This window comes from Osmerus eperlanus, chromosome 3, assembly GCF_963692335.1.
Source record: "Osmerus eperlanus chromosome 3, fOsmEpe2.1, whole genome shotgun sequence".
Taxonomy (NCBI): Eukaryota; Metazoa; Chordata; class Actinopteri; order Osmeriformes; family Osmeridae; genus Osmerus; species Osmerus eperlanus.
Genome location: NC_085020.1, coordinates 12,439,991 through 12,466,487, shown reverse-complemented (window position 1 = coordinate 12,466,487; position 26,497 = coordinate 12,439,991). Strand labels below are relative to the sequence as shown.

Sequence of the window (26,497 nt, the reverse complement as noted above, 5' to 3'; positions counted from 1 at the left end):
TGGGAAAGTTTTAAGCGTCTAGTGAAAGATGATATGATGGGAAGCCCTGACGGGTACACACTTCGGTAAACACCCTCTAAACTGGTTTTCTTGCTAATTACATCCTTTGTGTCTCCTGGCAACAATTGCTACAACGATTGATGGTTGTATAAAAAACACAGTTTAACAAAGTTTGAAGCGTTCATGCAGCAGATGAGTCCAAACACCTCGACAGTCTTCGCGTCTTTGCTCTCGGACACTCCAGTGAGAAGATGAGCTAAGTGGAGAGGAAGTTGAAAGGTGATGATGAACAAAACACTTTCTCCTAACAGGTTTTTGTAGTTGGTTGCTCAACATACAAAAATGGATGAATTGTAAGCAGAACTAGAAATTATGAAAGGTATGTAACCCACCAAACTCCCAGAGCCCTGAGGCAGCAATACGAATGTTGCTTTCATTTCCACCGAGCATGTTTAAGCGTTTCCTTGTCTTGTCGCTGTAACATGACCATCTACTGTGCTGCATTGGATCCAACCTCTGAATCCAACCTCACAAGATGATGCTGATATTTTGGGCTGGTCATATGGTAGGATCATATGGAAGGATTAGAGTTGAGAAGGGAGGAGCATTTGAGAGTGAGAGATAAGCAAAGCTGAGATGCATCTGGTGCTGTCAGTGGACTAGTGTCAGAGCAACTGCTTGCTCTCTTACTCTGCCTAATATTGCACCTGAGATCAGGGATCTGAGGAGATAGTTAACATGTATGGTAAGTGTGGTTGACAGTTTTAGAGATTGATCGGACAATGGCTGTTCTTATTGTAATTGTGGTCATCATCTTCTTCTCCCTCTTTCCTATTTTCTCCCTGTTCTTCTCTTTCTTCTTTTTCTTCTTCTACTTTTCCTTGTCTTTTCTCTCCTCATCTCCTTGTCTTCCATACAGTGTGTGTGGTTGTGCAGCCTGAGACAGTTAGGATCCATTAAGGATTCAGTCGGAGAGGGATGTGTGACCTAGCAACTGTCTGTCATATGATATTGCCATGATCCCATATGTGCTTTCTTCCTCACTTCTGCTGCTGCCTGCTCTTCCAAGTAGAACAGATATTAGTGGATTTCTCATCCAAAGAGATGTTTCTCAATTCGAACAACAAAGTCCATCCAAGTGACGTCAACCAAATTGAATTTAGAAAACAGAAAATAAATCAAATTTCAACTGAGTTGCAGGGTGATCTTTCATCAATAAGCAGTATGTCCCCTGGCTTCAGATTTTCTTTCACTTTGTTCCATTTCTGTCTCTCCTGCATCCATGGAAGGTACTCCGGTGTCCAACGTTTCCAAAAGAGGTCTGATAAGTATTGAACCGGTTTCCATCTTCTTCTGTAATAGGAGCCTAAGTGTTTAATGTAGTTTATTGTTCATACTTCCTGTATGATGCACTTTAGTGAATTAGTACATACATTAACAGCTTTTAAGCTTACTTTGAAATTGTTTGGATGGGAAAGTTTTAAGCGTCTAGTGAAAGATGATATGATGGGAAGCCCTGACGGGTACACACTTCGGTAAACACCCTCTAAACTGGTTTTCTTGCTAATTACATCCTTTGTGTCTCCTGGCAACAATTGCTACAACGATTGATGGTTGTATAAAAAACACAGTTTAACAAAGTTTGAAGCGTTCATGCAGCAGATGAGTCCAAACACCTCGACAGTCTTCGCGTCTTTGCTCTCGGACACTCCAGTGAGAAGATGAGCTAAGTGGAGAGGAAGTTGAAAGGTGATGATGAACAAAACACTTTCTCCTAACAGGTTTTTGTAGTTGGTTGCTCAACATACAAAAATGGATGAATTGTAAGCAGAACTAGAAATTATGAAAGGTATGTAACCCACCAAACTCCCAGAGCCCTGAGGCAGCAATACGAATGTTGCTTTCATTTCCACCGAGCATGTTTAAGCGTTTCCTTGTCTTGTCGCTGTAACATGACCATCTACTGTGCTGCATTGGATCCAACCTCTGAATCCAACCTCACAAGATGATGCTGATATTTTGGGCTGGTCATATGGTAGGATCATATGGAAGGATTAGAGTTGAGAAGGGAGGAGCATTTGAGAGTGAGAGATAAGCAAAGCTGAGATGCATCTGGTGCTGTCAGTGGACTAGTGTCAGAGCAACTGCTTGCTCTCTTACTCTGCCTAATATTGCACCTGAGATCAGGGATCTGAGGAGATAGTTAACATGTATGGTAAGTGTGGTTGACAGTTTTAGAGATTGATCGGACAATGGCTGTTCTTATTGTAATTGTGGTCATCATCTTCTTCTCCCTCTTTCCTATTTTCTCCCTGTTCTTCTCTTTCTTCTTTTTCTTCTTCTACTTTTCCTTGTCTTTTCTCTCCTCATCTCCTTGTCTTCCATACAGTGTGTGTGGTTGTGCAGCCTGAGACAGTTAGGATCCATTAAGGATTCAGTCGGAGAGGGATGTGTGACCTAGCAACTGTCTGTCATATGATATTGCCATGATCCCATATGTGCTTTCTTCCTCACTTCTGCTGCTGCCTGCTCTTCCAAGTAGAACAGATATTAGTGGATTTCTCATCCAAAGAGATGTTTCTCAATTCGAACAACAAAGTCCATCCAAGTGACGTCAACCAACTTGGGAATATTACGCTTAGCAGACTCTTAACTGACATCCAAAATGTGAGTCAAACATTCACTTCTCAATAATGTAGAATATCAAGATACATGTCATATGTAATGTCATATGTAAATGTGCATTAATAACATGTATGTGATCAGTCTGATGTTGTTGTCATGATAGCATTAACTTCAGTCTAGTCCAGTCTCTACCAGCCTATCACCTATTGAAGGGATTTGCCTTGTCTCCGGTCCAGCATGAGAAAGCTTTGCTCAGCAGCTCCCCTGCTCTGGTCTGGCTGCTCTGTGTCGTCACTGATGCAGTCTAGTGTTTCAGCCTCTGGCTTTACAGCTCCGTACTGCAGCTCCTCTTGTCCTCTGCTGTCAGTCTTCCAGCAGTCCAGCCTTCCGGCCCTCCAGCTTTCCAGTCCTCCAACCCCTAGCCCTAGCCCTAGCCCTAGCCCTAGCCCTAGCCCTACTTCCATCATTCAAGCCTTCCAGCCCGCCCTGTTCATGTTATTATTGGGGAAGCTGTGATGGAGCCCAGCTGTGGCCAGTCTCATCCCAGTACTGACTCAGCGTTTGAACACCTGTCTCTGTCTCCATCCTTCAAGGTGAACTCACTGGCCCCCTGGATCAGGGAGAAAATCAACAAGAAGGAGTGCTGCTTCTACATAGAGGATGGCAGGTAGGCTGTGCTTTTCTATAGAGGATGGCAGGTAGATTGTTGGTTAGGGCTGTAGAGGGCTGGGTTTGTTGATGTTGTGGTGGTGGTGCATCTGCATGAAAGTGTAGACGGTAATATCCTGAAATCAATTAATACAGTAATAGAAGATTAAATATATGGTGGATGTGGATTATGACTCAGTGTCATACAAGTTAATCTAAATGGTCTCCCAGTGGTCGTGGATTTGTATGAACTTGCCACAGTGTAACGCTTCCCTATCAGACAGTCCAGTGTTTCCCACACCTGTCCTCCAACCCCAGTTAGCTTGACCCACAAGATAACTGGGGTTAAGCTGACGCTGCTGTCCCCACAGTGAAGGGGTGTGTAAATGTGGCTACCAGAAGGACCAGCACACCGACGAGGCCATCATGCCAGAGGAGTTTATTGGAGAGACGTGGGACCAACACAGACACACTCGAGATGTTCCTACCGACGCCTTTGGAGACATCAGTTTCAAAGGGTCAGGAAAGAGGACGGCCAAGGTGTGCATGCACAACCGTTAACATCATTGTGAGTGCTGTTGTCTGGTCACATCGTTGTGTGTGTGCACATGTGCTTGTGTGTGTTTGCGTGAACGGTGTGCATCTACACGTGGGTTAGTGTGTCTTAGTATGTACAACATAAGCATGCGCTTTGTGTGTGTTTGTATGTTTGTGTGTGTGTGGCTGTGTGTGTGAGTGTGTGTGTGTGGGTGTCTGTGTAGTATGTGCGAGTGTCCCCAGACACGTCCACTGAGGTCTTGTACCAGCTGATGACTGAACAGTGGAAGCTCCGTCCTCCCAACCTGCTCCTGTCAGTCACAGGAGGAGCCAAGAATTTTTACATGAAGCCCCAACTGAAAAACCTGTTCCGCCGGGGCCTCATCAACGTGGCCCAATCCACAGGTCAGCCTCACCCCATGCATCGAATTAAACAGTCTCCAGCCTCTCTTTGCCCTCCTGTTTGAAATAGTGTTCTGTTCGGTTACGTTTTGCAGATTTTCTACCTAGTTGTGCTAAGTTTCACAGGTCAGGTCAAACTCAAAAAAGCGACCTTTAATGACAAAATAAGTGTCATGTCTCATCTTACTGTGTAGGGGCATGGATCGTCACAGGGGGCACCCACACGGGCGTGATGAGACACGTTGGCCGCGCCATGCGAGACTACACCCTCAGCAGCGCCTCCAGAAAGGGTCAGGTGGTGGCCATCGGCGTGGCAACCTGGGGAACCATCCACAACAGACACAAACTGGTGCACCCACAGGTAGTTTTCATCCTCTATTTAGATGTTTCCACTGATCATCCTTGAGATGTTGATTGGAGTCCACTTGTGGTAAATTCAGTAGATTGGACATGTTTTGAATGTGGAAAAAGTGAAGCGCTGTGAATACTTTTCGGATGCACTGTACATACATACATACATGCATGCATACATCTGTTCATCTAGTCTTCCATATCCACGCCGCAATTTCCCCTTTGGCGGATGCCGTGGATCGATAAAGTACGTACTACGATATCTACGATAGATATACTGTACATACTACTACTACTACTAGTAGTAGTATGTACAGTATATCTATCCATCCATCCTTCCACTCAACTTTTCATTCACATTTATCCATCCATGTATTTATTCATTCACCCACCAATTCTCTTACAAAGATTTTCTAACCAATGTCAACGGGTACTCAATGAGATGGTCCTTCCTCCTCCTCTTCTCCCGCCTGTTCCCCCCCCTTCCTCCTGTTCCCCCCCAACCCCTCTTACTCCACCTCCATATCTCATCCTCCTTCTCAGGGCCGTTTCCCAGCCAACTACTACATGGAGGTAGAGAACCAGGGCCACCTGTCCTGTCTGGACAACAACCACACCCACTTCCTGCTGGTGGACAACGGGACGCATGGGCACTACAGTGTGGAGATCGCGCTCCGCTGCCACCTGGAGAAACTCATCTCCCAGAAGCTCTTAGGAAACGGAGGTGAGGGCGCTGCTGTCAAATCATTAATACACTGTCAATGACTGCATATTTGCTTTTTCTGATGTGTGCCTGTGTGTGTCTCCTTTAGAGTCAGGAGTGAAGATTCCAGTAGTGTGTGTTGTGCTGGATGGTGGACCAGGTACTCTAAATGTGAGTAACTACTATTTACTTTCTCTCTCTTTCTTTCTATTGATCTCTCTCATCTCTTTCTATTCAGAATCAGAATCAGAATTTCAGAAGTTTATTCGCCATGTAGGTTTACACAAACACGGAATTTACTGCGGCAGGAAGGTGCAAACAAGAAACATATAAGGATCTTAAATTCATAAAAAAAGTACAATAGTCTAATTCAAAGAATAAAACAATCTAAAAAATAAAACAATTTAGAATATAAAATGTATATAAAACAAGAATATGAACATAAGAAAATGAGTAATAGTATGAATATAAGAATATGAATAAGAATATGAATGGGCAGCATGAATGGGCAGAATTCAAGGTGGCTTGTGCATAGTGCAATAGGTGTCGGATGGACTTGTAATAGATAATATTTAAATGTCAGTGGTAGTCCTTGGCCTTGTTGGAGAGGCCAGTAGGAGATGGGAAGAAACTGTTCTTATGGCATAAGGTTTTGGTCCTGATGGACTGCAGCCTTCTGCCGGAGGGGAGTAGCTGGAACAGAGAGTGTCCAGGGTGGGAGTTGGCCACAATCTTCCTCACTTGCCTCAGCTCAGGGTCCTCGAGGTGTGCAGGTCCTCGAGGGTAGGCAGATTGCAGCCGATCACCTTCTCAGCAGTGCGGATGATACACTGCAGTCTGCTCCTGTCCTTGGCAGTGGCAGCAGCTTACCAGGTGGTGATGGAGGAGGTGAGGATGGACTCAATGATGGCTGTGTAGAAGTGCACCATCATTGTCTTTGGCAGGTTGAATTTCTTCAGCTGCCGTAGGAAGTACATCCTGTTGTGCTTTCTTGGTGAGGGAGCTGATGTTGAGTTCTCACTTGAGGTCCTGGGAGAGGATAATGCCCAGGAAGCGGAAGGACTCCACAGTGTTGACTGGGGAGTTGCACAGGGTGATGGGGGTGAGTGGGGCTGGATTCTCAGCTGGTTGAAGTCCTCAACCATCTCCACTGTCTTAAGAGCATTGAGCTCTAAGTTGTTCTAGGAACACCAGGTCACCAGGTTGTCAGCTTCCCACCTATAGTCAGACTCATCCCCACCAGAGATGAGCCCAATGAGGGTGGTGTTGTCCACAAACTTCAAGAGTTTGACGGACGGATGACTAGAGGTGCAGCTGTTGGTGTACAGGGAGAAGAGCAGAGGGGTAAGGACGCAGCCCTGAGGAGATCCGGTGCTGATGGACCAGGAGTCAGAGACTTATGTTCCCAGCTTAATGCACTGCTTCCTGTCAGACAGGAAGGCTTTGATCCACCTGCAGGTGGAGTCCGGCACGTTCAGCCTCTCTCCTCTTTCCTCTCTCTCCTTTTCCTTTTATGTTTCATGTCTCTATCTCTCCATCCTCCCTGACCCTGACTGCTACCACTTGTTTCCCGTCTCAGACCATCTTCAACGCCATGCGGAACGTCACGCCGTGTGTGGTCCTGGAGGGCTCTGGGCGCCTGGCGGATGTCATATCACAGGCCGCAGGCCTGCCTCCATCCCGGGTCACCCTAGCCCTCATCCACCAGCTGATGAAGAGGTTCTTCAGCTCAGAGTACGACAATTTCTCTGAGCTCGAGATCATCGACTGGACTAAGAAGGTAACTCTCCACATGCAGCAAAGTGAATCCCATCTCAATATCTGCCGTTTATTCCTTGATGGTCTTGCTGCTCTGATTCTTCTCATCTTTGCTTGCTGAGAATACTTGAGATACTAAGTGAGTTCCTGGTTGCCAGATTCAGGATATTATCAGGATGCCTCACCTGCTGACTGTGTTCCGCATCAGTGAGGAAAAACATGGGGATTTGGACGTGGCCATTCTCCAGGCACTGCTCAAAGGTACCTGTAACACCTATACTACCACACATGTACTACCGTAACACAGCTGTACTACCACACATGTACTACTGTAACACACCTGTAGTATTGTAACACACCTGTACTACCACACATGTACTACTGTAACACACCTGTACCACCATACCTGCACTACTACACATGTACTACTGTAACACACCTGTAGTACTGTAACACACCTGTACTAGCACACCTGTACTACTGTAAAACACCTGCACTATAACAACTGTACAACTACTACCACACCTGAGATTCAGTGAGATGTTACTGTCTGAAAATGAACCGTCCCAAATCAACTTTCTGAATAATGTTTCCAAAAACAGAAATGTGTCCATGCTGAAAACCGACACTCTGGTTAATGCTTCCCGAAGTGGAATATTGAGTTTGCAATTTTGTTCACTCAGACAGAAGTCCTCTGTGATGCAACACAGAAGTGAATGCTCATTCATCATCAGTTCATCTTCTGAGTGCATTCAGGCTCAAACTGTCGTGTCCCTGTGTGTATTCATTATTCTAACTCAATAAGCTGTGATCTAATGCATCCTATTTGAACAATCTAAAACAATCTAGAAAGCACATCCATTAATGCCTTAAAAATACCAACACATTTCCACCAACACAGTTCCAACACGTAATGGTTCTCTGATTCCATTGAGATAAAACACATTTGTGGTTTTGTCATACATTATTATCAAAAATCATAAACATACAAACAACAAATAGTTGAACAAATAGTTTCAGACATGGACTCTCTATGGAGATGATTTCCAGGACTCTCTACCACACTCTCCAATAACAGACCTTCTCAGATTTAGAAAAGGCTTCACCTGGGTCTTGCAAATGAGATCTTCCATTTTACAGGTTTTAAGGACGTAAATAATTCAGTTTACCAGTTTAGTGTTGAACAACGACTGGATTGGACTTTCACTTAAATTGTTTTACTTCAGACAGGGTGATGTTGATACTGTAGAAGGCCAGTCGAAGTCCATTCAGCTGCCCCACCCCCGCCCCCCATAGGATTAATGAATACATGTAAATGTAAGGATTAATTTCAATATGTTGTATTAAAATTCCACCCTTGGCTGCCCCGTCCCCCTCAGCCTCCCGGACCTGTGAACCCCCTGGTGGGGCAGGGTGGGCGGGGCAGCTGGAGCTGGCTGTGGCGTGGAACCGAGTGGACATAGCTGAGAGCGAGATCTTCACTGAGAACAGCCAGTGGAAGGTAGGTGGTTGCCCCTCGCTCTAAAATGACTCAATTTTCTACGACATCATTACACAACAACATGACAATGTAGATGTAACAGAAAAGCAAAAGCCCAACAGTTTGGTTTCCTTTACATTTATCAAACCTTGATTAGAATCTTCCAGAAAGTTCTGCTTTAATTATGGGACTAGGTCTAACTAGATGTGACTGTTGCTCGTTGGTTCTACTGTTCCTCCTTGATTCTGCTTATCTCCTAGGTTCTCCTCCTCTCTGTTGTCTTAATTCCCCTGTTCCTCCCTGGTTCTCTATCCTCCTAGTCCAAGGACCTTCACCAGGCCATGTTCTCCGCCCTTGTGGGAGGCAAGCCGGGCTTTGTGCGTCTGATGCTGGAGAACGGTGTGTACCTGAACCAGTTCCTGGAGGAGGACAGGACCCTCTGTGAGCTCTACAGCCAGATGTCCAGCTGCCTGTTTCTGCGCAGGCTGGCCAAGCGTGTCCAGGCCGAGCGCGGACCTCTTGGGGGTCAGAGTTCAGGGGCCAGGGGAGGCAGGAAGCTCACTCTTGGGCACGTCGCGCATGAGGTGCGCCACCTGCTGGGAAGTTTCACCCAGCCTCTCTACACTCCACCACCCAGCACCGGTTTGGACACAGAGAGTTTGTCTTTTACGGTGAGTGCTGGTTAACCGAGTACGGTCATGGTTCAACTTTCTTTGGTTGCTGTAATGTGCACTGCACCAGGGTAAATACACTGTTCCTTGACTTTGACCATTGAAATACTGCAGTACTTTCTACATGTCGCTTCAGATGAAAGGTATCTGGTAAATAAATAACAAGTAAAATGATGCCTACACGAGAGTGAGTTTGATGCAGAAACCTCGGTCCCGTTCTCGTTTCCCAGCTCCAAGCTAAGGACCTGGTGGAGCTCCACACCCCAGGAACAGAGAGGGAGGAAAGGGAGCTCAGAGACCCAGCCAGAGACCTCTTCTTGTGGGCCATCCTGCAAACTCATAGAGAGCTGGCGCACATTGCATGGGAACAGGTATACTGTCACCTGTGGAAATACAACAACCCTTCTTTAAGCATGCTCTGCAGTTAGTGTTTTGTTTGCACGTGTGTATGCATGTGTACGTGCTAGTGTGTGCATGTGTCTGAATACTTGTGTGTGTTTGCAGTGTACAGACAGCATGGCTGCAGCCCTGGCAGCCAGTAGGATCTTAAAGAAGCTCCTGCGGGAGGGGGAGGAAGGGGAGGAGGCTGTGGAGATGAGAGAGCTGGCCAGCCAGTATGAGAATCACGCCATTGGTAAGACACCTTGACTTTGACACACACCTTGACACATACCTTGACTTTTCATTGTGTGGGTGTTATTGCAAATGGGTTTAACCCTTTGTGTACCTTTGTGTCTGAGTGTGAGTGAGTTTGCGCTTGTGCATTTGACGAAACATACATGCCTGAGTGTGTATTCTGTAACGGTGTGTTCAGTGATCCTTTCCTTTTTACCCCCTCCCCCCCGGCTCCCCAGGTGTGTTCAGTGAGTGTCATAAGTGTGACAAGGAGCGGGCTCAGAAGTTGCTAGTTCGCGTGTCTCCGTTGTGGGGTAGAACCACCTGTCTGAGGCTGGCCCTGGAGGCTGACAACAAAAGCTTTGTGGCCCAGCCCGGAGTTCAGGTACTGCTGCAGAGACATGCAGACCTCCCGGGGGGATGGGTACAGCTAAGTGGTGGAACAATCGCTGAGTAGTACCTACCCTGAGTATTAACATTGATTACTGGAAAATCTTCGGCATATGCTGACGGCTGCATTGATGCGCTGAGTGTGTGTTGTTGGAGGGTACAGGGGCTGCTGACTCAGATCTGGTGTGGGGAGCTGGCGGTGAACAACCCTGTCTGGAGGCTGCTGCTCTGCATGCTGCTCTTCCCTCTCATCAACACAGGCTTCCTGGTCTACAGGTGGGTTCCGACACGGTCTGGGATCAGTTCCTGTGTTTACTCCTGCTACCCCTACTGCTGGTCTGGGACCAGTTATTAAATTGCTTGCTAAATGAATGCATTACCTGTTCTTGCTCTTACTGACGGTACTGGTCTAGGATCATGTTGTTCCTGTAACTACTACTGCTTCTACTACAGTGGCAGATGATTGTGTTGTACAGGCAAGTCTGGATATGTAGTTACTTATATTGACCACTTTGTGGCAGTAAAAACCTATGGTACACAAGGGGGGGAAACTCAACACACCGGTTCTTTATGTTGGGGACAATGACAGATGTGTGTGTATGGGGAGACTAAGATCACAGGATAGCTTTTGTCGTGTTGCTGTGTGACTATCTGAACACTCCTTTTCTACTCCCTCCTCCTTGTCCTCCTCTTTCTCCTTGTTGTTCTCCTATTCTTCCTTGTCCTGCTCCCCCTCAGACGGGATGAAGCTATCCACAGGGAGAAGGAGAGAAGCAAGGACATGGAGACCATGAATAGCGTAACAGGAAGTTGTGCCTTCGACAGGGGGAAGTCTCATATCCTGTAAGAGTGCCATCATCGATTTGTTCCTGAACTATTACTGGAACAGTTTCTATTATGCCCAATGTGCATTAGGTAGACTGTAAAAAAAAAAAACAGGAACAATGTGGCAGCTAGGACGCCAGATTAAACCTATTAAATTACAGTTAAAAAATTATAATATTAACATTAATTAACCGTAAAATAATTGTCATTTTCCGATACCAAATTTACAAGATACATCTGTAATATTACATTACAGGCGGTTCTTTGCCAGTAAATATGACTTTTATTAATTTAACTTCATTAACTTCATTTTAAATGTGTACTATTATCCTGAATAAACCAGATTTGCGGGGGAAAAAACTATTTGTAATTGTACAAACATATACGTTGTGTACGTTCACATTATAAACCCATGTTATGACAAATTCAAGTACCGAATTTACAAGATATATCTGTAATATTACATTACATGTTATTCTTTACCGGTAAATAATACTTTTATTAATTAAACAATTATATCAATATAAAAATACAGCATATTCAATAAATAAGAATATTAAATGAAGCCAAAACAGTGAATCACAATTAAACATTTTCATTCAAAACAAGTCGTGTGCACAACATACAGCATCCAGATGCTGTAATCAGTATCCAGATATTTACAACTGTAGCGCCGGCTATCTGTACGGAATGGAGAGTTCGTTCGTTCGTTATCTGCCGCTTGTCCGGGGGTCGGGTCGCGGGGGCAGCAACCTAAGCAGGGAGGCCCAGACTTCCCTCTCCCCGGCCACTTCCACCAGCTCTTCCTGGGGGACCCCGAGGCGTTCCCAGGCCAGCCGAGAGACATAGTCCCTCCAGCGTGTCCTGGGTCTTCCTCGGGGCCTCTTCCCAGTGGGACGTACCCAGAACACCTCACCAGGGAGGCGTCCAGGAGGCATCCTGATCAGATGCCCGAGCCACCTCAGCTGGCTCCTCGCGACACGGAGGAGCAGCGGTTCTACTCTGAGCCCCTCCCTGATGACCGAGCTTCTCACCCTATCTCTAAGGGAGAGCCCGGACACCCTGCAGAGAAAGCTCATTTTGGCCGCTTGTATTCGCGATCTCGTTCTTTCGGTCACTACCCACAGTTCGTGACCATAGGTGAGGGTAGGAACGTAGATCGACTGGTAAATAGAGAGCTTCGCCTTTTGAGTCAGCTCCTTCTTCACCACGACGGACCGATGCAGAGCCTGCATCACTGCGGACGCCGCACCGATCCGCCTGTTGATCTCGTGCTCCATTCTTCCCTCACTCGTGAACAAGACCCCGAGATACTTGAACTCCTCCGCTTGGGTCAAGATCTCCTCCCCGACCCGGAGATTGCACTACACCCTTTTCTGGTCGACAACCATGGCCTCAGATTTGGAGGTGCTGATTCGCTTCCCAGCCGCTTCGCATTCGGTTGAGAACCGCTCCAGTGAGAGCTGAAGGTCGTGGCCCGATGAAGCCAACAGGACCACATCATCTGCAAAAATCAGCAACCCGATCCTGAGGTCACCAAACTGGACCCCCTCAATGCCCTGGCTGCGCCTAGAAATTCTGTCCATATAAGTTATGAACAGAATCGGTGACAAAGGGCAGCCCTGGCAGAGTCCAACCCTCACCGGGAACAAGTTCGACTTACTACCGGCAATGCGGACCAAACTCTGGCACAGGTCGTACAGGGTCCGGACAGCCCCGATCAGGGAATCCGGTTTCCCGTACTCTCGGAGCACCCCCCACATGAGCCCCCGAGGGACACGGTCGAACGCCTTTTCCAAATCCACAAAACATGTGTATACTGGTTGGGCGAACTCCTATGTACCCTACAGGACTCTGCCGAGGGTATAGAGCTGGTCCACTGTTCCACGGCCAGGACGAAAACCACATTGCTCCTCCTGAATCCGAGGTTCGACAATCCGACAGACCCTCCTCTCCAGGACCCCTGAATAGACTTTCCCAGGGAGGCTGAGGAGTGTGATCCCCCTAAAGTTGGAGCACACCCTCTGGTCCCCATTTTTAAAGAGGGGAACCACCACCCCGGTCTGCCAGTCCAGAGGCACTGTCCCCGATGTCCACGCGATGTTGCAGAGTCGTGTCAACCAAGACAGCCCTACAACATCCAGAGCCTTAAGGAACTCCGGACGGACCTCATCCACCCCAGGGGCCCTGCCACCGCGGAGCTTTTCAACCACCTCGGCGACCTCAGCCCCAGAGATAGAAGCCCCCCCCCGGTGTCCCCAGACTCTGCCTCCACGTCGGAAAGCGTGTTGGTGGAATTAAGGAGGTCTTCGAAGTATTCCTTCCACCGATCCAGGATGTCCCCCGTCGAGGTCAGCAGCGCACCATTCCCACCATGTACAGTGTTGACAGTGCACTGCTTCCCCCTCCTGAGTCGCCGGATGGTGGTCCAGAACCTTTTCGAAGCCGTTCTCATTCCGTGAGAAGTCATTCTCCATGGCATCGCCGAACTCCTCCCATGCCCGGGTTTTTGCCTCCACGACCGCCAAAGCCGCGTTCCGCTTGGCCTGCCAGTACACATCAGCTGCCTGTGGAGTCGTACCAGCCAATAAAGTCTGATAGGCCTCCTTCTTCAGCTTGACGGCATCCCTCACCTCCGTAGTCCACCACCGGGTTCGAGGGTTACCGCTGCGACATGCACCGACCGCCTTGTGGCCGCAGCTCCAGTCAGCCGCTTCAACAATGGAGGCCCGGAACATGGCCCATTCGGACTCAATGTCCCCGCCCCCCCCCCCTGAGACATGATCGAAGCTCTCCTGGAGGTGGGAGTTGAAGCTCCTTCTGACAGGGGGTTCTGCCAGCGGTTCCCAGCAGACCCTCACATTACGTTTGGGCCTGCCAGGCCTGACCGGCATCCTCCCCCACCATCGTAGCCAACTCACCACCAGGTGGTGATCAGTTGACAGCTTCGCCCCTCTCCTCACCCGAGTGTCCAAGACATGATCGACTACAAAGTCGATCATCGAACTGAGACCTCGGGTGTCCTGGTGCCAGGTGCACATATGGACACCCTTATGCTTGAACATGGTGTTGGTTATGGACAAGCCATGTCTAGCACAGAAGTCCAATAACAAAACACCACTCGGGTTCAGATCGGGGGGGCCGTTCCTCCCAATCACGCCCCTCCAGGTCTCACTGTCATTGCCCACATGAGCATTGAAGTCCCCCAGGAGGACGAGGGAATCTCCGGGAGGAGCGCTTTCCAGCACCCCCTTCAGAGACTCCAAAAAGGGTGGGTACTCTGAGCTGCCGTTTGGTGCGTGAGCACAAACAACAGTGAGGACCCGTCCCCCCACCCGAAGGCGGAGGGAGGCTACCCTTTCGTCCACCGGGGTGAACCCCAATGTACAGGCGCCGAACCGAGGGGAAACAAGTATTCCCACCCCAGCTCGACGCCTCTCACCAAGGGCAACTCCAGAGTGGAAGAGAGGCCACCTCGCCAGCGAGGTGACGTTCCACGTCCCTACAGATAGCTTCTGCAGCCGAGGATCGGACCACCAAGGCCCCCGCCCGTCTCACACTGCACCCGACCCAACAAGAGCAACAAGTCTCTCAATAAGAGTCATTGTGATCCTGGAGGAAACTAACATCAGGTCCAGCCAATCATTCCTAAGTACCGGAACAAGTGCGTCTTGAGCCTTTTCTTGAATGTGGGGGTGTAAGGCTGGGGGAGAGACTTGATGTACTCGGGTGCAGTCCCGTTCACCGCTCAGAAGGTCAGTACCAGGGACTTGAATCTGATACGGGCCGTGATGGGAAGCCAGTGGAGGGAGATGAGGAGCGGGGTAACATGTCTGTGAGGCAGGCCTCAATTCTAGCTGAGATCCCCGGATCAGTCGGGGGGAACGACAGGTACAGCTGCGTGTCGTCAGCGTAGCAGTGGTAGGAGAAGCCATGGGAGATGATGATTGGTCCAAGTGAGGTGGTGTACAGGGAGAAGAGGAGGGGTCCAAGGACAGAGCCCTGGGGGACACCAGTGGAGAGCTGGCGGGGGACACTTTGCCTCCCCAGGAGACCTGGTAGGATCTTCCCGACAGGTAGGATGAGATCCACTGAAGTGCAGTGCCAGAGTTTGAGGTTCCACTGGAGATTGTTGCTACCTTGTCGTGGTGGGGAGGCTTGTGTGCCTCCGTGACCCTGAAGACTATACCGACGGGAGTTATACCCCTGGCAGGTACTACCAAGCCAGGCAGTTTTCAGGTTAGAGGCCAGTCTAAAAGCAGCACTGCCATCACCCAATAGGTGCGTTCGACTTCATGCAGCGCCGGCGTCGCCTGCAGCCGCCTGCAGCCCGGCTGACTTGAAGCAGCCAATGGCATTCTCAACTTCAAGGCAGCCGGCTGCAGCCGGCTATCGGTGCCGCCGGTGCTGCATGAAGTCGAACACACCTATTGGCAGCAGGGCCGGGGTGGGTAATCGGGAGAATCGGGAGAGTTCCCGGTGGGCCGCTTCACTTTTGGGCCGGTGGAGGATTTTTTTGTTGTTGACATTTGTCACGTTAGTCTATCTTCTCTTAAAGTAGGCTACACACGTTCCGCATTCTGACACCTCAGCCTCAGCATGGGTTGTACCATGTGAGGGAGTTCTCCCCTCCCAAATAGAGTTGGTTGGGTCCATAGCCCGTCTTTTCCAAAAAGTTTTCCCAGATCGGCTACCGATAGCTAGGACGGGCGGCCCTACCGTAACGATACGCGTCAGGGAGGATGGATGGGAGCAGGGCCGGAGTGATGGCATCGCTAGACAAGGTTTTACCAATTGAAAAACGTCTGTTTATTTTACATAAAGCTCAAAAACTATTTTGCGGTCAAATAATGGCCAAAAAATTTCGCTCGCACGCTGCGCTCGCATTAACTGTAGAAGTCCCTATCTTGCATCACATCAAACCCATACGCCCTAGGTTGGGGCAAAGCTCCTAATGTTTACAACGTCTGGCTCCGTGCCTGATTAACACTCGGATCGTTAAGCAGTCTCAAAAATGGTATCAATATAAAAAATAATACGATCCCTTTCTGTAATCATGATACCCCCCAGAAATGTTCACTGCACCCCCAGTCAAAGCAGGCTGCATCCGGCACTGTTTGGTATACAAAAAAAAGGGCCGGTCTTGGGCCTGAAACTCCTGGGCTGAAAAGTGGACCCACTCTGGCCCTGATTGGCAGTAGGATGATTGGATGAAGATTGGGCCGATGTATTTGTCATACATATGAATGGTGTTTCTGCCTATGCAAATTAGGACATATTCAATAAGTGCTCATGTGCATATTCAATCTAATTTCAATAGAAACTTGTAATACAAAAAGTTACTTTTCATGTATACTTTTACTATGTAAAGTTTTATTGTGGTAGGAGTAAAGGAAAAAATTAAACCTATTTGGGTGTATTTTGGGCATATTCGATTATTGTATAGCTCATTTGCATATTACAATTGTTCAAAAATGTTTACTTTACATGTAGTTTCATTGTGTAAAGTTTCATTTTGATAGGAGTAAAGGAAAAAAATAGCCCCATTGGGGTGTAATGTTGCCTGGCCTTATTGGCACACATCTCGGATTGATGAGAATTAAACATATTTCCACAACTAGGATATCTTAGGACTTTTATGTTGTTCTGGACACCTCATAGAAATGGTCTATGCTGAAAAAAATTATTTTACAATTACTTCTATTTTTGGCTCCAAAATTAGTTACTTTGCCTGGACTATATGTCTAAACCCAAAATTATGTTATTAAGAAGTTATTTGTCCGTGGGATGAAAGTAAATATCTGCAAAATAACTGTTAAAATAGCTAGTTTTGAAATTATATGTTTTAACAGAACATTTTGGTGAAAAAGTTATTATTATGAAATTATGTGTTTTAAACAGAACATTTTGGTGAAAATGTTATTGGGTGTGCTCAAGCCTTCGGCGAGAGCACAACCTTTGTTCTCTCACATATATATTATTATTATTATTATTTCTTTTTGCCCCCCTAAAACTCAGTCAATATTTGGCCTACATAGACAACCTAGGTGTCAAAAGTTTCGTCTTGGTAGCGATTGAGTTGCTTCTATTGGGATTTACCTTCCGTTGCATGGTTTAAGTGGAAATTACGTTTTTGTGGCGAAAAGTGAAGCTAACGGTGGCTAACTTGCTAGCCACAGTCAATGACGCTACTTACGTCACTAACGTCACGAAAACTCACGTGACTACCTCTAGCAGAACATTAGTTTAGCAGCTCGTTAACTTCTGGGAGATAGCTAAGCTAACTTCTTTACTGCAAGGGAGCTGCAGAAACGCCACAAGCAAAGAGGCCAGGGTGATAGCTATTTACTAATTTTACTTTGTGATATGACACACAATTGTGACGTGTAATGTACAATATAAGATGATTTAAGGAAATACATCTACTTTCGGAAACAGTAGTCTACTATGTCACTGAAGTATTAGCATCATGACATTAGCCTCTGTTGGCCGGGCAACACATACTACATTGGTCTATGATGCATCTGTTTTCAATCGTTAAAATAAACATTCCTCACAAATACATTTTCGTTGTAGGATTTATTATGACATTACATTACATGTAAACGATTTGTGGGTGAAATTATCATTACCTGTGGTTTCAAACCAGTGTTGCTCACTGCAACGCTGTAGCCTACGCGAGACACTACAAAAACATCTACACAGCTGTAGGAAGTCAAACGGCGACAGAACATGTTCGGCACTCCCCTTACTTAAATCAAAAGTCTATCTAACTACTAACCTTAACTTCATTGCCACAGCCTAAACTTTGTCAATCTGTTCATGAAAATAATTAATTTCAGCCTAAACCGTACAACGGAACGTTAAATCAAATTCAACCAACGCAATCGCTACCAAGACGAACACAGCCGCAGTGTACTGTACTGTACAATTTACCGGGGCAGCTTCTCCACACAGGGCTATATCGCACTTGGCGTTGTTACTGACAATGATCGCTACCAGTGAGCTTTTTATGAAAGCGATTTTCCACTAAATAAATGTCAAGCTTATTTACGTTTTTGGGGGCATATTTTCAGTTAGCAGATGGTACTGTTTGAATCGCGATTCCATCTTCTACTGCTGGTAACGTCGTAGAATAATCTTCAAAGGGGGTTCTTTATTCATGAATGAATGCAATATGAGTAGGCTAAATGCCTTAAAATATCACGAGAAGGGAAAAACTTAAAAGGACGTTTAAGTCATAGAGATTAGGTAAATTTTTACACCTGTCTGCCAAATTTATTCGTTTTGATTCAACGATGAGGCTGCCGCTTGCAGGGGATATGAGAAGACATCTATTTCATTTTACATTTCACTCGTATTTTCAGTTGTAAATGAGCAAAAAAAATCTTTTAAATCTATGTAATCTTTATGAATAATAAGTATGCATTTTGCATTTCATACAGAAATATCAGTTGTAAAAATGTCATCCAAAAACGGACCCCTGTGCAACCGACGCAAGCAAGCACACCCTACAATTTCCCCAGAAATTGTACCCTCTCTAGTTAATATTTGTAACAGACATTTTAGTGTATTTTTAAGTAACAACATTTGGCTGTAATATTTATGTAAAAATATAAATGAACAGTTTGCCATTGTCTTTCTATCTGTATTTCCTGTAATTCAGAAATACTGATATAATTTGTTTTTACAGTGTATACCTGTTACTGTGCTCCTCAGGGGACAGAGACTCTATTGAACAGTTCTGAAACAGACAAAGTTCTGCTGTTGTTGGTGCTGTTTTCTAATTACTCTAGTAAGATGAAAGCACCCTTCACTAAACACGTTCTCTAACCTCCTTCCGTAAGATCCTCCTCTCTCAGTGAGGTCCCGAGTCTGACATCCAGGGAGCGTCTGAGCTGCTTGTCCCGGCTGGCCGGCTTCTACAGCTCTCCTCAGGTCAAGTTCTACTGGAACATTGTGTCCTACTTTGTCTTCCTCTGGATCTTTGCCATTGTCCTCATGATGGACTTCTGGAGCACGCCGTCATGGCTAGAGCTGCTGCTGTATGTGTGGATCTTCTCGCTGGTGTGTGAGGAGGTCCGACAGGTGAGGCCCGTGGCCCATGCCACTGTGTGCACGTACACACATGCACACACAAACTCACATGTACGCACCATAGACTGTAAATAGATAGACGACGCGTCTCCATTTACATTTACATTTGGTCATTTGGCAGACGCTTTTATCCAAAGCGACTTACAAGAAAGAGCTTTACAAAAGGTGCATAGGTCAATGATCATAAACAACGAGATAGCCCCAAAAACAATGTGGGTAGCCAAAACATGAAGCATACATTGTTAAAAGCAAATAAGAGCCAATGGGTAGAACCAGTAGAGCATGTAGTTAAACAAATTACAATTAAACGACATGATCCTCAAAAGTGTACCTGAAGGAAAGCAAGCAACAATAATATAATTCACAGCGAGTACAAGTAGTTAAATCAGTTACTACTAACCAGGGCCGGAGTGGGGCCACTTTTCAGCCCGGGAGTTTCAGGCCCAAGACCGGCCCTTTTTTTTGTAGCTAGCTCTTATTACCTCCTATGATCCACTATGCTTCGTTGTACTCCTTGTGTTTTCTGGTGGATGCTCCGTTCGTTTCCACGGTTTCTCGCGCTGGTTTCATTTCAACTGGGCGCAGCCAATGGGCGTATAAAACGTTATCACGTAGCATTACGGCACAGTGTTCATGGGAAACTTAGGAAGTACTGCCAGGAGGGGGATAAATGAACGAGAACCATGCCGAGAACAGAGCCTTATGTATCATTCATGTAATGCCTTATGTATCACCGGCCAAACTGGCTAGTGAGTTTTTATTAACACCCGCCAAAATGAATTTTAACCCGCATTTGGCGGGTTGGCGGGTGTTAATTTAGAACCCTGGGTGGGACCACCAGACGGTTGTCAGTAGAAGACCGTAGGTGGCGGGTGGGGGTGTAAGGCTGGAGGAGAGACTGGATGTAGTTGGGTGCAGTCCTGTTCACCGCTTGGAAGGTCAGTACCAGGGTCTTGAATCTGATGCGGGCCGTGATGGGTAGCCATTGGAGGGAGATGAAGAGCGGGATAACATGAGAGTGTCTGGGTAGGTTGAAGATCAGGTGGGCTGCTGCGTTCTGAATCCTCTGGAGAGGGTGGGTTGCGCATGCTGGGTGACCGGCGAGAAGCGAGTTGCAGTAGTCCAACTTGGAGAGGACAAGTGCTTGGACTAGCAGCTGGGTGGAATGCTCAGACAGGTATGTCCTGATCTTCCGGATGTTGTTGAGGGTGAATCTACACAACTGGGAGACTGCAGCAATGTGGGCCGTGATGGTGAGCTTTCCATCCATGGTAACCCCGAGGTTCCTCCCACCAGCAGCGGTTCTAGGCACGGGCTAATCGACATTTCTGTGTTTGGCGCCCTCTGTTGGCATAAGAAAGGTAGTGCGTTTGTGTTTTCACACCCATTGTCGTGCTGTTTACTTGTTTGGGGGGGGGGGGGGGGGGGTTTGGGGGGCGGCAGGGGTAAACATCGCCCCGGGGCGCCAAATAGGACCGCCACTGCCTCCCACTGTTAAAAAATGAAGCCAAATATCCCGGATACGGGTGCTGCCATCTTTCTCTGGTGATGTCATTTGGACTCACATACATAAGGACACACAGTACCACCTACACACATTACACATACATTGACACACATTACAGTACATTATGACATCAGAAGGCTGTACAGTGAGATGTATCCCTCCTTCTTTTAGCTGTTTCATGATCCAGACGGAATCAGTTTCCACAAGAAATGTCAAATGTACATTAACGAACACTGGAACGCTCTGGACGTTCTGTCTATCCTCCTCTTCATCATCGGTCTGGGATGTAGGTGAGTCCCTCTCCTGATGTACACCCCCCTACCACCAACACAATGGTAATCATTCACAATGCACTGGCCTGCATGGTCTGTTGTAATAATGCCTTTTGGCTAACTAGGCATGATTGTACCCCTGGCAGGCTAACCACTGTTGTGTTCTATGCGGGGAAGGTCATCCTGTGTATCGACTTCATCATCTTCTGCCTACGTCTCATGGCCATCTTTACTATCAGCAGAACTCTGGGGCCCAAGATCATCATCGTCAAGAGGATGGTTAGAGGCTAGCGGGCTGGAGAGATGCTGGGGGATGGCTGGGGGATAGTTACAGGTTAGACTAGGGGGCCGAAGAGAGGCTAAGGGATGGTTAGAGGCACAGCTAGTGTTAGCATACATATTAGAAGCACACAATCCATTCGAGCATTTTGCAGGTATCTATTCACTCGTCTTGACGTCCCTACCCTGGGCATGTTCTGTGTGTCCCGGTCTAGATGATGGACCTGTTCTTCTTCATGTTCCTCCTGAGTATATGGGTGGTGGCCTACGGCGTGGCCAAGCAGGGCATCCTCATCCACAACGAGGACCGGCTGGGCTGGATCGTCCGGGGGGCCGTCTACGAACCCTACCTCATCATCTTCGGGAACGTGCCCACCAACATCGACAGTGAGTGGAGCCAGACGAATACACACGCATAGATGAGAGTATAGTACAAGCCTAGCTTGAGTTTATGCCACATTGGATCTCTATAAACAGGTGGGTCAAAAACTTGGCCTTCATTAAAAAGTTTTACACTACTTTAGCAGATGCTTTTATCCAAAGGGACATCCAAATAGTGCCTATAGTAAGTACAGCAAGTTATCAAGAATTAGAAGTTCACAGTGACCTCAGTGGTTAGAGCCAAGGAACGGTCTGCATTTTTACTAGACGGTGTATGAATAACATCACACCTACAATATTGCATAATAATATACAATATTACGGCATCACTTTACATTTAGGTTACATTAACAACCATTTAACTACATAGCTAATCATAAAATAGTGTAGGTGCAATTGCTATGTAAATGGGATTACTGTAAGTGTTAGCGGTATAAGTAATTACAAAAGTGTAAGAAGGCACAGTATGGGGAAAGAGTGTAATCAGTGAATGGATGTTGTAAAGGGACAGATACAGAAAGACAGATTGATCTTATTTTTCTATGTTAGTTGTAACCTTAATGTAAAATGCTTTTCCCCAGATACCCAGTTTGACGACGGCTCCTGCACGGTGAATGGGGACGACCCACTGAAGCCCAGGTGCCCTGTGCTGGATGAGAATCATATGCCCATCTTCCCAGAGTGGCTCACCATCCTCCTGCTGTGTGTCTACCTCCTGTTCGCCAACATACTGCTGCTCAACCTGCTCATAGCCATCTTCAAGTGAGTGTCCCAAATATTTTAAAAGCTCTCCCTCAGTGAGCAGGGAATTAAGATTATACTTGAAGACCCATTTAAGGGTCCACGTAGTGCCACTTTAATAATAAAGGGCTTTGTAAACTTGCACCTTACTAATCCCCAGGGAATAGTAAAGTAAATGGTTTCTGAAAATGTTTCAAATTCCACAGCTATACGTTCCAGGTAGTGCAGGACAACAGTGACACCATCTGGAAGTTCCAGAGGTACGAGCTGATAAAGGAGTACCACAGCCGCCCCGCAGCCCCCCCACCCTTCATCCTGCTCAGCCACCTCTACCTGTTCATCAGGCTACTGGTACTCCGCAGATCTCCCTTGCCACAGCAGGAGCTCAGTGAGTAGCACCAGCTACAGCCAACCAACCAACAGACCGATCGGATGATTACCTGAGGGGTGTGTTTGCTTTGCATCTTTCCCAGAGGAGGAGCTGAGTGAGAAGGAAGAGGAGAAGCTGCTGTCCTGGGAATCCCTGATGAAAGACAACTATCTAATCTCCACACGGCAGGGGCAGAGCCAGAGCACAGAGAGTCAAATCCAGGACACGGCTAAAAAGTACAGCACCTTGAAAGTGTGTCAGTGTGGCAACAACACAAAAACTCCTGTCTCTAGCAACTTCTCAGTGTTTAGAGACTGATAAAAATGATGGTAACATAAAATGTGATAGTCGGCAATCTCTTGTATGTCTTTGTTTACACAAACACAAATAGTTCCATGTTTGTTTGTTTACGCCGAGTTGGTACCATGTTTGTTTGTTTACCAGAGTTGGTACCATGACGGAACTGCTTGAGCGGGACGACGAGATGGAGTCCGTTGCCATAGTGAAAAGGCTGGCCCGACTGGAAGAACAGGTTTTCATCCGTGTCCCAGCTACCCTACCTTGATCTTTGTCTATCTGTCAAGACTCACCTAATAATACACATCAATTATTTTACATGAACATATATAAAAGTAATTTATACACACATTTCTAATAGTATTTGTAAATATTTGTATTAATAATAATAATATTAATAATTATTTGTACATCGTAATTGACCCCCATCTTGTCTTTGTCAAATAACAATACTATACAAACTCGGTATGAACTAATGTTGTCAGCATCGTAGCCTTTCTGGCATGTCAGAGAAATGTCACATTTTACCTGTGTTCCTCTGCAGGTTAGGACAGTGTAATAGATTCTGGTCTCTCCTCCTGGTCTCTCCAGGTGACGCAGTCTACCAAAGCCCTGCAGTGGATCATGAACAGCCTCCAGTCTCAGGGACATCAGGCTACAGATAAGGCACCTATACTGGGTACACCTCCTTACCTATTTCACCTTCCTGTTTCATTAACGTGAAGTCTCTTTCCACTGAAATATTCACAAACATGTAAGTTAAAATACATCTTGACTGTCATTCAAAATGAATTGCGTGCTAAATTGAACTGTCTACTTTAGCCTCAGGTAGTTCAGTAGGGGATTTGATGAGCCTGGAGACAGAGATGCCTCAGAACCACGTCAACGCCCGCCAGCTCTACTACCCTGACAGCACTGTCACCCGCTTCCCTGTCCCCGAGGAGAAGGTGTCCTGGGAGGTGCCTGACTTTAATTACACCCTTACTGGACACGTTAAACAGGCTTGATTTTTATGACAGCATTACTGAACATATTAAAACAGGTTTGATGTTAATGACAGCATTACGGAATATGTTAAAACATGATGTTACTGACAGCATTGTTACACGTTAAAACAGGATTTAAGTCAATTACAGTATTACTAAACGTTACAATCCTTGATTGCCTCACAGGTGTCATTGGTTTGACAGTGGCAATATTCTCTCTTGTTCCAGGTGGAATTCAATGTCTACGTGCCTCCTGTTTATGTTGCTGGGGTCAGTGAGGGCATGACTGACCAGTGAGTGTTCCAGACAGCTCACATTACCCTGGCTCCAATTGAGATACCACTGTCACAACTAAATCTGCCTTCACAATCACAATTATCTTATCCTTCACAGAGCAATGGTAGTGACCTTGGATAATTATAGGTAAGGAGACAAACTGACACTTAGAGCGAGCCTGTGAGCCTGCTTCAGTGAGTCCTAATACGGGTCCTAGGAGTGATGGTCTCCACTAACCACTGCTGTTACTGTAGGAACCCTGGGGGCAGGACAGGGGTGATGGGTAGAGGAGCTCTGAACAGCCTGGGCCCGAATCTAATACTAGACCCAGTCTTCACACGGTATGAGAATTACACACACACACACACACTGACCCTAACCCTAAACTAGACCCAGTCTTGACAAGGTACACACATACACAAGCACACACACTGTTCACACGTTTAATCATACACATATACACACACATGCTGTACACCATGCATCACCCATACAGGCATATTACCACACCCTAACCTGGTTGTGGGTGCATTCCCAGGTGGCAAGACAATAAAAGATCTGTCCTGGAGTTTCTGGCTGTTCAGGAGAATGAGGGCCAGTGGGCGTTACCCGGGGTGAGTCTAGCTATCCAGCTACAGTGTTTGGCTAAAGTGTGCAGCTACAGTGTCTAGCAACCGTTTCTAACTACAGTGTCCAGCTACAGTCCAGCTAGTGTCCAGCACAGCTGCACGTCTGATCTTGGTTGTGGCACATGACTAAGACTCCTGACACTAGTACATAACAGCACATATAAACCATCAATCCTGAGGGTTTGCTTCTGATAACTGATTGGCTGTTCAACATGGGGCTGCAGGGTCCTGTCCAATTAGGTGAGCCCCTACCGGAAAGACTGCTGAGCATTCTGGGCCGGCCGCTTTATGAGAAGTTAAAAGTGAAAGTGTCAGAGGGCAGAACGGTGAGTGTTCTTCCCTGAGAGTGTCCCCCTGTCTGACTGCTCCACTGCAAGAGAGCACTGGCTAACTGGAGAACCTGTTGTACCTGTGAGTTGCAGGTGTACGAGGGCTACGTGGATGACTGCAGGAACACCGACAATGCTTGGCTGGAGACAACCGTCATCAACATCCACCTGGACAGACGGGAGGAGCTGATGGCTGATCTGAACTGTCTGGTGAGTGTCTGTCTTTTCCACCCTCAACAGTGTTTATGTTGCATCAGAGGCAGGGTATAGTAATGGCAAAGAGACCATTGAATTATTATTAATAATGATAATAATTCATATTCAAACCAAACGTAAACCCTTGGGTCCGGGTGGGGCCTGTCATGTTCAAATGTTTCTCTCTTATGGATGGTTTGGCCCCCCCCTTCACTTTCTGTCCCCCACCCCTCCACCCGTCTCCTACCCCTCCTCACTTATCTCTTTCTGCCCCCCCTCCCCTCCCCTCCCCTCCCTCCTTCTATCCCCCCTCCTCCCCTGTCTCCTTCTGCCCCCCTCTCCCTCCCTAGGTTAACAGCAGTGTGTGCTCTCCTGAGGGGACTTTTCAGTGGCAGGAGATAAGCAGCAGGACAGTGCTTTGCTCCTATCAGAGAGAAGCTCTGAGGCAGGTCGCCAAGCTGCATGAAAAACGCTTCTGATGAGCCCACCACTGGAGAGGAAATCATCAGGACCTCTGCTCACTGACACCAATGACAGCTAGCCAACACCAATGACTGCTAGCCAGCATCAACAACTGCAAGCCAAAACTAACTAGATGGAAATGCTGAGAGCCTACCTCAGGGTCCATACTGTCTCAATGCATGCCTGAAAGCATGAGAAACAAGCCATATTGGAAGACCGACATAGGCTTAAGTTGGTATTACTGAACTTATTAAGCCATATAAACAAGTATGACAGACAGTAGGAGGTAGATGGTACTACTGAATAATGAATGCATTGAAACAGACCAGAAGTAGCTTATGTGGCAAATAATAGTGGTTTCACCTGTCACAGCATCATGTGTTGATTTTTTTTTCTCTCCAGATTTATGTCTAAGGTTCAAAGTGTCAACTATTGTTGATTCAGTCGTCGCCTTTGTAAACTGTAAAAATTATTTAAAAACATGCCTGTTAGCTATCATCCACCAACTAAATTAAGCCTTTAGCCTTAAACACATAAATATATCACAAACTAAAGTTTTTGGTATTGTGTTCCTAATACTTTTTGGGGGTATTGTCATGCACCTGCACACATTTGCTTTCGCAGAAACATTCTTCAACGACTTAAAAGCGCTCCCGGGTTTCGGAGTCAGT

General features: G+C 46.7%; 1 protein-coding gene across 4 annotated transcripts; it reads left to right on the top strand.

The window, feature by feature from the left end:
- The first annotated feature begins 1,619 nt into the window (after nt 1-1,619).
- Nucleotides 1,620-26,380, top strand: trpm2 (transient receptor potential cation channel, subfamily M, member 2). Of its 4 annotated transcripts, none has more exons than XM_062457294.1 (34): nt 1,620-1,749; nt 2,543-2,667; nt 3,219-3,292; nt 3,645-3,813; nt 4,035-4,215; nt 4,407-4,573; nt 5,107-5,287; nt 5,376-5,437; nt 6,846-7,046; nt 7,183-7,285; nt 8,404-8,525; nt 8,825-9,175; nt 9,406-9,546; nt 9,680-9,809; nt 10,030-10,175; nt 10,344-10,456; nt 10,919-11,023; nt 18,853-19,093; nt 20,781-20,899; nt 21,028-21,160; nt 21,376-21,547; nt 22,123-22,303; nt 22,489-22,670; nt 22,756-22,888; nt 23,097-23,184; nt 23,541-23,628; nt 23,772-23,908; nt 24,164-24,228; nt 24,329-24,358; nt 24,466-24,552; nt 24,750-24,825; nt 25,065-25,166; nt 25,263-25,379; nt 25,715-26,380. In XM_062457294.1, the coding sequence occupies exons 2-34, from the start codon at nt 2,575-2,577 to the stop codon at nt 25,841-25,843; spliced, it is 4,419 nt and encodes a 1,472-aa protein (XP_062313278.1). In that variant the 5' UTR covers nt 1,620-1,749; nt 2,543-2,574; the 3' UTR covers nt 25,844-26,380. The 4 variants fall into 4 exon arrangements, with proteins under 4 accessions (XP_062313278.1, XP_062313277.1, XP_062313276.1 ...); XM_062457293.1 differs by lacking the exon at nt 1,620-1,749 and adding an exon at nt 2,093-2,215; XM_062457292.1 differs by lacking the exon at nt 1,620-1,749 and having other exon boundaries at nt 2,243-2,667.
- The last annotated feature ends 117 nt before the right edge of the window (nt 26,381-26,497 follow it).

What these genes read in the sequence shown, in the direction of transcription:
- trpm2 (XM_062457292.1), top strand. Translation starts at nt 2,497, where the DNA reads ATGTGCTTTCTTCCTCACTTCTGCTGCTGCCTGCTCTTCCAAGTAGAA. An exon ending in CTTGCCACAGCAGGAGCTCA is followed by an intron (nt 22,671 to 22,755) that starts GTGAGTAGCACC and finishes CATCTTTCCCAG; the next exon opens with AGGAGGAGCTGAGTGAGAAG. An exon ending in CTAGACCCAGTCTTCACACG is followed by an intron (nt 24,553 to 24,749) that starts GTATGAGAATTA and finishes GTGCATTCCCAG; the next exon opens with GTGGCAAGACAATAAAAGAT.